This window comes from Elephas maximus, chromosome 2, assembly GCF_024166365.1.
Source record: "Elephas maximus indicus isolate mEleMax1 chromosome 2, mEleMax1 primary haplotype, whole genome shotgun sequence".
In the NCBI taxonomy this organism is placed as follows: domain Eukaryota; kingdom Metazoa; phylum Chordata; class Mammalia; order Proboscidea; family Elephantidae; genus Elephas; species Elephas maximus.
Window position 1 is genome coordinate 162,094,271 of NC_064820.1, and position 12,237 is coordinate 162,106,507.

General features: G+C 39.0%; 1 protein-coding gene across 1 annotated transcript; it reads right to left on the minus strand.

The window, feature by feature from the left end:
- Nucleotides 1-1,083: 1,083 nt before the first annotated feature.
- On the minus strand, nt 1,084-9,031 carry SPINK1 (serine peptidase inhibitor Kazal type 1). Its single transcript, XM_049874006.1, has 4 exons — nt 8,938-9,031; nt 6,662-6,693; nt 4,898-5,004; nt 1,084-1,199 (listed from the first exon to the last, which is right to left on the minus strand). Exons 1-4 carry the CDS (start codon nt 8,990-8,992, stop codon nt 1,154-1,156), a joined length of 240 nt encoding a protein of 79 aa, XP_049729963.1. The 5' UTR covers nt 8,993-9,031; the 3' UTR covers nt 1,084-1,153.
- Nucleotides 9,032-12,237: the final 3,206 nt, after the last annotated feature.

Genomic DNA, 12,237 nt, shown 5'->3' on the forward strand with positions numbered 1-12,237 from the left:
TGAAGCAGCTCTGCGATGCAACCTTAGATGAAGTCTTCCATCTAAATCTGAGGTTACCAGAGAAAACCGACAAGGCTACTTTAATACTAAGTAACTAAGGGGAATTGCTTCTTCTGGGGAAGAATTAAGGCTAGGTCCAGAGGCTGCAAGGAGCCCTGGTAGTGCAATAGTTAAAACCCTCAACTGCAGTTAAAATCCACCAGACAGTTCACAGGAGAAAGATGTGGCAGTCTGCTTCTGTAAAGATTTACAGCCTCGGAAACTATGGGGCAGTTCTACTGTGTCCTGTAGCGTTGCTATGAGTCAGAACTGATTCAACGGCAATGGGTTTGGTTTTGGTCAGAGGCTGCTACATAGAATTTCTGAGAAAATATAGCTTTTTTTGTTTACTCAGTACTCAGAAACTCATTATAATGATCTTGTCTGACCTAAAATCTACCTTCTGACATATACTGGTGATCTTAAGGACTAAACTCTCTTCCACCAGTTGGACAGCTGGTGGCACAATGATTAAATGCTTGCATACTAACTGAAAGATGGGTAGTTTGAACCCAGCAGCATCTCCGTGGGAGAAAAGACCTGGTGATCTGCTCCTGTAAAGATTACAGCCTAGGAAACCCTATGGGGCAGTTCTACTCTGTTACATGGGGTCACTATGAATCAGAATCAACTTGATGGCACACAACACCAAGAGAACCATTCCAGGGATAATAGATGATCAATGAAAGTCCAAGTTAATCTAAAGGAATTATTTCAGTCAGTGGAAGGTGATGGATAATAGGTTTATGGATGGAGAGTTTTCCAACTATTCCTTAAAATCATAGTCCAGTCCTCTTTGGATTTAAATGTATTCTCTTAATATCTGCAAGATATGCCAATCACATTTTCCAAGGCAGAGGCCTCAGTATGTACAGAAGGTGGGGAAGGAAATGGCATGATGAGGAAACAAAACCCCATCTGAAATTACAGGAATGCTTTGTTCTGTAAAACTTGGTCCATTCTGAGTCCCATCCAAGTCCCCTGTCCTCAGTATGATCAAACATGCCTTAGGAAGAAGCACACGGGAACAACAGAAAGTATTCAGATGCATTTATTGAACAAGCAGGCCAGCTAGTCACTGTGGTGACCTTATAGGATTTCAGAACCTCAGTTCTCAACAAGGCCCAAATTTTAGAATGCGGACAGGAATCTGGCGCTTTCTGTAGGAGAGAGTAAAAAAAAAAAAAAAAATCAGATTAAGCTTTACTGACAAAAAATTAGACTATCAGAGGAAAAGCAAAAACAGACCCTTTACTTAAAACAGAAAGGTTTGAGATTTATTCCCATTTCTCTCATTCATTTATTCATTGAATACAGTACTACCGTGTACGCTAGATATATACACAAACAAAAAACCAAACCTGTTGCTGTAGAGTCCATTTCGACTCCTAGCGACCCCACAGGACAGAGTAGAACTGCCACACAGAGTCTCTAAGGAGCACCTGGTGGCTTTGAACTCCTGACGTTTTGGTTAGCACCTGTAGCACTTAACCACCACATCACCAGAGTTTCTAGATACATATAAAAAAAAAAAAAATAGAGAGAGGAAAAATATCTGCCCTTATGGAGTTTACAGATCTAGTGGGGTGTTACAGTGAACCTCTGAAATTCATCTCTATTCCATTGCTGCTTTTTTCGCCCCTGATGTCACTGCTCTAGCCACCAGGCTCCCATCTTAGCTGATGCCTAGCCTATTGTAACACTTCCTAATTGATTGGTCTTTGGCCTTAGAATTCTGGGATTTCGTATCTGTGAGATCTCACAGAACAAATCATAGCTCTATCACATATGACACCTGCCAGCTTTAAGCATCCCCTAACTCTGGATAAAAACTCTGCTTCCCCCAACACCATCCTTTCCCAGCTTTCTCTGCTCTAAGCTAACTATCTCTAGATCCTGTAATTGTTTCTCATAAGACTGTTGCCAGATCTCTCACTTTTCTAGAGATTCTTTCCTTGAGCTTACTGGCTTATAAAAATTCTTCTGTTTTTCTATTACTTGAAGATATTGGACTTCCATTTATTTTTATACATCTACTCATTTAGATCTTCCTCGCTCTTCATTTTAATGGTTTTCAATCCTTTCATGCCCCACAGTCATTAACCACTTCTCATACGTATTTCTGAATCAGTTAACATACACAGTACAATTATCTAAATAGAGCATGAAAGAGTTCACTTATGTTCCATTGCTGTGCTTGCCAATATGTGGATACTTAGTTAAAATTATACAATATTAAAAATTCAGTTTCTCCATTTCACTAACCACATTTTATGTGCTCAATAGCCACATGTGCCTAGTGGCTACCATATTGGACAGCATTGATATAAAGCATATCTGTCCCTGCAGAAAGTTCTATTGTACAGCACTGGTCTAAAGAAAAGAACCTCCAGTACAGATTCCCTGTGGAGGCATAAAAGTCTTTACTGAATGTATTTACCAAGCACACAATGACCTTTGTTTGTTGTCATGGTTGTTAGTTGCTGTTGAGTTGATTCCAATTCACAGTGACCAATGTGTGCACAATAGAATGGCTCCAGGGTTTTCAAGGCTGTGTCCTTTTGGAAGCAGATTGCCACCAGGCCTGTCTTCCAAGGCACCTCTAGTTAGCTTTCGACCACTAACCTTTTGGCTAGTAGTTGAATGCTTAACCATTTGGGCCACATAGGGACTCTTTTTGCTATCTATCAGCCTCCAAATTCAACAACCAGTATCAAAGCTTGGCCCTAGTTACTATGCAGTGGATTTGTTTTGGACTTTTAACGGACAATAGAAAGAAAGGCAGTATGGTATGTTATATATAAGAGGGTACATTTCAGAACGTCATATATTTTCTCTAGCTTCAGTTATTTATTTATTTTTATCTGGGAAATAGGAAGAGAGATTATGTTTGCTGGCTTCCAAATGTTTCTCTCACATTTATGTTTTGGAAGGAAAATAAAGAACAAGCATGGAATGGTAGGTTTTAAAGGCAAAAAGAATAGGGTATTCTAGCTCTATGTGCATATTTTACCAATTCTTCACTCTAAAAATGCGGTCTTTTGGCCTTAGCACTTGGAAATTCCCCAGTCCTCAAGGCTGTTCTGTTGTTTTCTCCTCCCCTTGGATGGAAATATGATGTTTGACCTTTATGTCAACAACATAGGTCATGAGAAAATTAACAAGTGGTTTTGAGTTCCTTTTATAAGTCTTTATTATGGAAACAAATTCACCATAAAGCAGGATACTTAATATTTTGGGTATAAAACTTCAGGAAATTAGACCTATCACTCCAGGGACCTATGTCCACTATCCTCACCAAACTTAGAGAATTTTCTGAAATGGCTTAAAGTATTCCTAAAAAGACAGGGTGGCGGGGGAGGGGGGGGAGCGGGGGATGGTGTTGTGTTGTAAGGAAGGGAATTTATGCCATTGTATAATTTAAATTTACATTGTTATCTGAGCCTAAATCAAAGTCTTTGTGCCAAATCAGTCCCAAAATAACTCAGAAGATTCTGGGTCACTTGTGGAAACTTTTCTCGTTGTTTTGATTATTTCACACCTTCATTTAACCCAAAATGCTCTTGTGATACTGCTAAAATTCAGATTCCTGTTTAAACAAACAAGGTTTCTCATGAAACCTTTCTTACACCTTACATCTTTCATTTTATGGAAATTGTTATAAGATACAAGAAGCTATCTTATCTGTAATCAAGATCCATTTTCTCTTAGTCATAAACACAAAGAAAAACATGGGGAGAATAACACAATCCTTGGCACATGTAGCGGTCAGTTTCTGTGTAAAATAGAAACAATCAGGGGCAAATCTATTTCTTGGAGTGCCCTGAGTCTGATCCCCAAAAGAAACTTCATTGAGGCTGGCTTTTTTATCCACAAATAAAAATGCTACAAAAATACATTTTTGGTCACCCAGTCTATACAATTCGTATTTGTGAGTCTTGGAAAACACACTCATTACTTTCACCAAGAATTGTTTTGTTAATTTAAAGCTGTTTTTTGCATATGAGCTTTTTAAAACTCCCAGCACCTACTATTTTACTGTAAAACATGAATTTTATCATACAAGTAATACTTTTATTAATTAAGAGACCCATTAAAATATTTTCCCACCTCTACTCCATCACCTTTTCCTTAATACATTTTATATTCATCTTCTATTTCCATGTGGTATTGAATCCTTTCTTTTTTTTTTCCTTGTTGAAATGTCTCCCCCTTTTCATTGCCTAGAGAAAGCTTCCAAACGTTTCCCAAATCCTAGCAGGCATAATTAGTTGTTTACTTGGAGCACATTGCTCATACTCCCATTATTGCATTGGCCACACTGTATTAGTGTTGCATGTGAGGGTCTTGAGGGACAGGATACGTCAGATTCTTTTCCTGTTTACCACAAACCCTAGCCTGGTACCCAACTCTACAGCATAGTGGAAAGAGCATGGATTTGGTCTCAGAGCTGCCACGTATTGCCAGGTGATCTTGAGCAAGCTATTTAAACTGTGTCTCAATTTCTTCACGTGTGTAATGGGGCTCATATGATATACCTTTTCCATCCTTATTTACCTCAATATTAAGTGCCTAGCACAACAATTGACACAATAAATATGTTCTATCATGATAAACACACACACATTATATACATACACACATGAACACACATCTATTATGTTCATACCAGATATATGAAAATGAGCGAAAGAAAGAGATAATTATTTTTGGAAAAAGTAGACTCTTTATTTGTCTCATGGTATGATCCATGGTATTGGTATACTTACTGGGTCTTTCAAGTCATTAGATATATAAAAGTTTGAAGACAACTAGCTTAAAATACATATTTTTTTAAAAAATTCAAGTTTATACTCACTTATTTTCCATACATAGCATGCATTCAGTGGAATAAGTATTTCCATCAGTCCCACATACAGGGTTATAGATCTTGGTGCATCCACTAACATCATTGGTACATATAGCCTAAAAGTGAAATTAAACAGGATCATTTTCCATTCTTTGAGTTTATAGTAAAAAGTCTAAAATAGTTTTATCCTCCTTGGAGTTATTCAGCTTAAGATGGAAGTGTGACTGCAGGTAAGAGAGTGATGCTTTGTGTTCCAGGAGAAAAGAATCCCAAATTTGGAGTCAGAAAACCTGGTTTTAAGTAGTATCTCTGCTATTTACATATTATGTGACATTGGAAAGTCATGTGACCTCTCAAAACCTCAGTCTCTTCATCTGCAAAATGGGAGTGAATTTATAGTGGTGAGGTTTAAATAAGTGAGATAACGTTCAAGTTCATAATCACAGGTGCTGGCTTTTCTCAGGTCAGCCTCACCTTGGAGCATATTCTTCCTTGTACACTATTGTCTATTCACATTAGGCTTCTCATAGTCATTTAAAGGCACTAAGTGTTTCCTACCCTTGGAGTCTTTGCACAGTCTGTTTCCTCTTTTCCAATAAGAGTCAATAATCGTTGAGTGACTACTGTAGACCAGACAGTGTCCTAAATGCTTTTCATGTGTTATCCTATTTAAACCTTGTGAACTTATTATTACACTCATTCCTCAGGTGAAGATAATGAGGCACACAGAAATTAAATCAACCAAGTCATACAGCTAGTAATTGTTAAACCCAGGATTCAAACCTAGCCATTCTAATTCCTGAGCTTTAGCTCTTAATCACTTCACTTTACTACTTTTCATCATGACTTATGTTTTGCTAACCCTTATTTATGTTTTATGGCTCAAATAAATCTTACTTACCTAGAGATACTTTCCTTGATCTCGCTAACTAAGCTAGATTCCTAATGATACCAGGACATCTGCATAATACTTATCACAAATGTAACATTTATTCATTCATGGACTTTTGTTTTATCATCTGCCTCCCCACTAGATATCAGTGTAATAGGAAGAGGGGCACTTCTTCTAGTCTTCAAATTTACTGAGATTGTCTTTTAAACACAAGGGAAAAAATGGAAAAATTAGATGTAGAGTACTTTTGTAGAAGAAGAAATTAGTTTATTATTCTCTTGTTGTTGTTATTTTTTATAAATTAGAGCTCCACCTTGGTGACCGGGGAAACTATGCAATGTGGTTATACTGGCTATAAAGAGGAAGGGCTGCATGTAGTGGAGCTGAGAAAGCTTCCACTCGAAACACTTGTCCCACTGGCTAGTCCTAAAACAATAACACCAACAAAACCCAAGAACTAACTCAGTTGCTATTGAGGTACTTCCAACTCATGGAGACCCCATGTGTTTCAGAGTAGAACCTCACACCATAGGGTTTTCTTAGCTATGACCTGGGTTCAAAACACTAATATTTCAGTTAGTAGCCCAACACTTAACCATTTGTGCCACCCATGGACTGGCTAGTCCTAGTATCTATAAAACCCTCTTACAATAAGCATTATACAACTACACAGTACTTGCCTCTGTAACAGGAAATTAGTTCTTAAACATAAGCCCGTGAGGGAGTGCCATTACTCTTTGAATTTTGCAGGTTATGCCTTGCTAACATGCACACTCATCGTCTTGACTTCAGGTTCAACTGAAAGATGACAGCTACACTGCTCTTTGGTTGGAACAAAAAGTTACATCTGATAAATAAGAAATAACAAAATTCTTTTTTACCTCTCTTCCCAGGCAGTTAGCTTTAGTGTTATCTGGAAAACATAAATCAGACATATTGAGTTGAGTCCTAAGATGAGGGAGGCCAAATGTATTCTCATTCAAAATTTTCTGCAGTTGTGGAAGACTGTTCCTTCTCTGATATCCTTTTCCACGCTCCACACCTTCTTATTTCCATCCTTTCTCAAGGATATATGACCAGATTCTATCCCAGCCTACCGAAAACTGGAAAAAAACTTGACAAATGCTTAAACCATGACCAAAATAATTAAATTTGATGTTTCAGATATGTTGATCCATTTCCTTGAAAATAGAAATTCTGTACTTACTGCTTGGATGTATCAAGCACTGAGCAAATATCTGTGGAGTGCTCACTAACATTCTCACAACTAGTTACACCTTTGATCCTCACAATTACTTAGTATCTTTATCTCAGTTTATGGATGAAGGTATGGAGACTTTATATGACTAGTTGTGACACAGTTACCACTAGTAATAACCAGGTCTGAGTAACACAAAACTAACTTTTACAATTATGTGTAAGTCTTCTCTCTATTTATTTATTGTAGTGCAAACACACGTAACAAAACATATGTCAATTCAACAATTTCTACATGTATAATATAGTGACATTGATTATACTCTTCAAGTTGTACAACCATTCTCATTATTCTTTCCCAAATTATTCCACCATCATTAACATAAACTAAATGCTCCCTAAGAAATAATTCTCCCTTTCCCCCTTCTTCCCACTGCTAGTAACCACTATTAAGTACTCTTTTGTAACTAATTAAGACCTCATCATCAGTTCCCAAGAGAGCTATTTCCCACAGTTGTGTTACACTGACCGGCTATAGTTCCAATCCACATTTTGTGGATATACAGATAAGTGGTCAGCATAACCACTCTGCATTCCCCAGAAAATACTAGGTTTGCTGACATCATGCAGGAAATAGTAAATGTGTATGAATTCATTGAAGGGAAGGAGAACTAATCTGAGAGCAACCAAAGTAGGAAATATTAGTGAGATATGATTTTGTTATCCACCATCTCTGAGGTTATTTGGGTAAAATAAAACAAAACCCATTGCTGTTGAGTTGAATCCAACTCATGGTAACCCCCTGTGTTACAGAGTAGAACTGCTCCATAGGCTTTTCTTTGCTGTAATGTTTATAAAAAAAGATAACCAGGCCTTTCTTCTGTGGCACTACTGGGTGGGTTTGAACTGCCAATCTTTAGGTTAGTAGTCAATGGCAAATGTTTTCACCACCTAGGGATCTTGATCTGGGTAAGGAGCTAGTTTTTCCTAGCTAAGCATAGTGAAAATTAGTGAGGCATCTATGGGTGTGGAGAAGAAGGCTCCCTGGAATAGTCAGGATCTGATCTTGTTAAGGTTCCATAGGAGTTCAGAATCTCCTTGAGTCTGAAAATTGATGAGCAAATGGTCACCACAGGCATCTGTTTGTATTATCTGATATGCATGAGGAGGAAGAAAGGGCCTACCACTCACTCCCATACGCCAAAAAAACCAAATCCAGTGCCGTCGAGTAGATTCCGACTCACAGAGAGCCTGTAGGACAGAGCAGAACTGCCCCATAGAGTTTCCAAGGAGCGCCTGGCGGATTCAAACTGCCATCCCTTTGGTTAGCAGCTATAGCACTTAACCACTACACCACCAGGGTTTCCACCACTCCCATAAACATTAGCTAACACACAATGTTCTCCCTCTTCTTAAAAAGGTACTTATTCGACTTTTCGTAAATTTCTTTGCATGAGCTGAGATAAAGTTGAAAATGTTAAATATTTCCGGTGATAAGAAGGAAGCTCATTTCAATTCCATGGAGTCAAAATTGTCTGCTAATAAAACTTTTATTCAATAAAACTCTGCCTTTTATACTGAATAACCAAAAATCATCATTACCTATTTTAATGTAGTTGCATGGGAATTTAAAATTTGTAATTGGTCTTACACATTTATGAAGTGAGAAGCGTACTCAAGGTTGAAACAATTCTGCTTTCTTTTCTCTACCTTATCTCTGACAAGTGTCAGCCCCCAGTCACTAGAGGAAATCCATCTCAGAACAGTCCTCACTTTGTGGACATTTTTCCCCATCTTATATTAAAATCTCTCTTTGATTCGCCTCTACTGATCTTATTTCATGTTACTGGGACCAAAAGACCTGTCTAAGAGTAATTTAAAGTCTAGAGGATGTGTACTCAGCCAAGCAACAGGTCAAAAAGTTTTTACTCAAATCAGAAAAATGTGCAAGGACACCTACCGGATAAACTGAACAGGACCAAAACACTGAGCAGAAAGATGCTTGTTACCTTCATGGCTGAAGTTCTGTGTCCAGAGCTTAGTTGAAAACTGGAGCGAGCTTACCACTTCTCTCCAGAACCCTGGGACTGGAATGGTCATATATGTGGGATGGCAACACAGGCTCCACCTGCTGTATTGTCTCACAGACCTTCTTGGTAACTGATTGACTCCATATCATAGCCTGGCTCCCAGATTCCAGGAATGACGCCTGTGTAAGAAAGGGAAAAGGGGGGCGAAGAGCTGCAATATCCAAGCTAAGATTCTCTCAGGAAAATATGCCCGGTGGTTAGTTATCTCTATCCCTAACTTCCTCCATGGTGATGGGAAGGCTTTCCCCTTCTTGAACCCCGGTTTTCTCATCTGTAAGTGAATTTACAAGGTGTAAACTAATAATGTAGTAGGCAGAGGCAAATTTTCCCATAGGCAAGGCAGGGATGGTGCTTACCTTTCTTACCAGATCATCTGTAGTGAACAATTTCACATTTTTTCACTACATCAAAGATTCTGCTTCTAGCTGTTGCTAGCATCTGTCTGTCTCCGACTCCACAGCAGCATCCTACAGAATCAAAGCCTCTTTTCAAATTTACAATCCGTGACAGGGATGGATTACCAATTATGAAAGGAAAGCACGGGCTTACTTGTGCTTACTTGACAGCCTATAGTGAGTAGTTTCACATGGGTTTCATCACATCAAAGAGAGTGGTGATAATGCACCCTTTACTGGGTAATCCACCCGTGGTAGTAGGTATAAATACCTGATCCCTAAGGTCCCTGCAGCTCTGGATGTATGAGCAGTTATGTGTGTCTAGAAATCCCTCTCCATTCTTTCTTCCCTTTCTTTTGCTTTAACTCCCTCTTTCCCGTCCTCCACCCCCACCACATCTTTCTGTCAACCATTCACAAAGCCTAATGTAGCTGATAGAGGGACAGGTTAGAGTCAGGGAGGACTCATTTCCTTAGGATGTGCATGCTGGAGCCACTTACTAACTGTATGTTCTTGGAAAGTTAGTTAATTCTGACTGTTCCTCAATGTAGCCATCTGAAAATAGAAACAGTCTTATTACCTAAGATACAGGGTTCAATACATTAAAAAAAAAATGTTTTGAGTGTCTACAATGTGTTGTTGGGAGAAAATTCTTTCTTTCTTGTGTTTTTGTATGTCTTGTGGGTAGAGGGACTCTGTTTATGTCTCAGGCTATCTTTTGGAATAGTGTCTCCCAGGGAACAAAGGGCTGGCTTGTTTACTGTCACATATTATAAAGGTGTAAGACATTGGTGTTTCAGTGGTAGAATTCTATAAGGATACCCGGATTTCATCCCCAGCCAATATACCTCATGCATCGCCACCACTGTCTGTCAGTGGAGGCTTGTGTGTTGCTATAATGCTGAAGAGGTTTCAGCAGAGCTTCTGGACTAACATGGACTAGGAAGAAAGGCCTCATGACCTACTTCTGAAAATCAGCCAAAGAAAACTCTGTGGATCATAAAGATCCAGTCTGCAACCAGTCATGCAAATGGCATAGGACCGGCAGCATTGTGCATGGGATTCTCATGACTCAGGTCCACTTCGATGGCAGCTAACAAGACTGATAACATTATAAAGATGAAATCTCTCTCCAGAGCAAGGCTCAGGTGAGATTTTGGATTGTAAAAGGCTCGGTGTTCTTTTTCTATAACGCACCACATTTTCTGTGCTGGTATTGCTTGGCCCTTTTAGGGACCAGCACAAGTGCTGACACTGGTTATTTCTCTTGAACAATCAAGTCTTTTTTCTCTGACTCAGAAGCCTGTGTTTTCTGCCAGTGTCCACTAAACTGTGGCAGGTTAACTAGTTAGCTTTCAAGCAAGGTAAGATGTCATACTCTTTGCAGGTCTTGACATGTCGGGCAGTGTTTCATCTATGGGGATATACTAGTGAAAAGAACAAAGCTTCTGCTTTCATGGAGTTTCCCTTTTGGTCTAGTTGGGGTAGATAGGCAAGAAACAAACAAATAAATAATTGCAAAGTATATAAAATTGTGGTAAATATCATGGAGAAAAAGGATATAGAGGGTAGGGGTGTTGGAAGGTTTGGGGGATGTTTATGATAAGACAATCAGGGAAAGACTTGCTGATTAGAAGATATCTGAATAGAAGGAAGCACTGAGGCAGTGAGGAACTCTGTCATGTGGGACATCCAAACACATGCATTCCAGGCAGAGAGAATGGCAAGTGCGATGTCTCTGAGGCAGAAAAGTGCCTGATTTTTGAGAAACATCTAGGGTGTCAATCTGACTGGAACACAGTGGTAGAGAGAAAAATAAGAGATGAGGTCAAGGAGGTAGTGGGAGCCAAGATCATGACAGACTTTGTAGGCCATGGTAAGGACTTTGGTTTGTACTCTGAGAGAAAGGAAAAGTCATTAGAGTTACAGAGAGGAATGACACGATTTAACATTCATTCTACAGAGGTTACTTTAGCCAGTCTGAGAATATACTGGAAGGCCAGGACAGAAAGAGAAAACTCAGCTGTGAGGCTATTGTAATAGTCTAAGCAAGAGAAAATGGTGAAGGTGGTCAAAGTGGAAGAAAGAGATTGATTGTGCAATTTGGTTGGATTAATACAAGTAAAACTTTTTGAATAGTTTCTGGCACCTGGCAAATACTCAGTAAACATTCTATCACTCATTGTTTTTGTTGTTATTTTTTCAGTGTTGATACATACTCTTCCATCTTATCAGCATGTTTCTCTCTGCCCTTCTACATAAATGAATTCTTCCTAAGTCGTTAAGACTCAGTTCAAATGCTATTTCTACTGGAAAACTTCTTGGGCTCTGTCATGGATAGAGTTATGGCCCCCCAAAAATGTGTGTCAATTTGGCTAGACCATGATTCCCAGTATTGTGTGATTGCCCACCATTTTGACATCTGATGTGATTTTCCTATGTGTTGTAAATCCTATCTCTATGATGTTAATGAGATGGGATTAGTGGCAGTTATGTTAATGAGGCAGGACTCAATCTACAAGATTAGATTGTGTCTAAAGCCAATCTCTTTTGAGATATAAAAGAGGAAAGTGAGCAGAGAGACATAGGGTCCTCATACCACCATGAAAATAACGGCAGGAAAATAGTTAGTCCTTTGGACCCGGGTTCTTGTGCTGAGAAGCTCCTAGTCCAGAAGACTGGTGATAAGAAACTTCCCCTAGAGCTGACAGAGAGAAAAAGCCTTTCCCTGGAGCTGATGCCCTGAATTTGGACTTCTAGCCTACCAAACTGCAA

Bases quoted from the DNA above. Each gene is read 5' to 3' on its own strand.
- SPINK1 (XM_049874006.1), bottom strand. From the start codon at position 8,992: ATGAAGGTAACAAGCATCTTTCTGCTCAGTGTTTTGGTCCTGTTCAGT. The intron at 6,694-8,937 runs GTAGGTGTCCTT...TATGTTTTCCAG, and splicing joins GGTCCTGTTCAGTTTATCCG to ATAACACTAAAGCTAACTGC. The intron at 5,005-6,661 runs GTAAAAAAGAAT...TTTCACTTTTAG, and splicing joins CTAACTGCCTGGGAAGAGAG to GCTATATGTACCAATGATGT.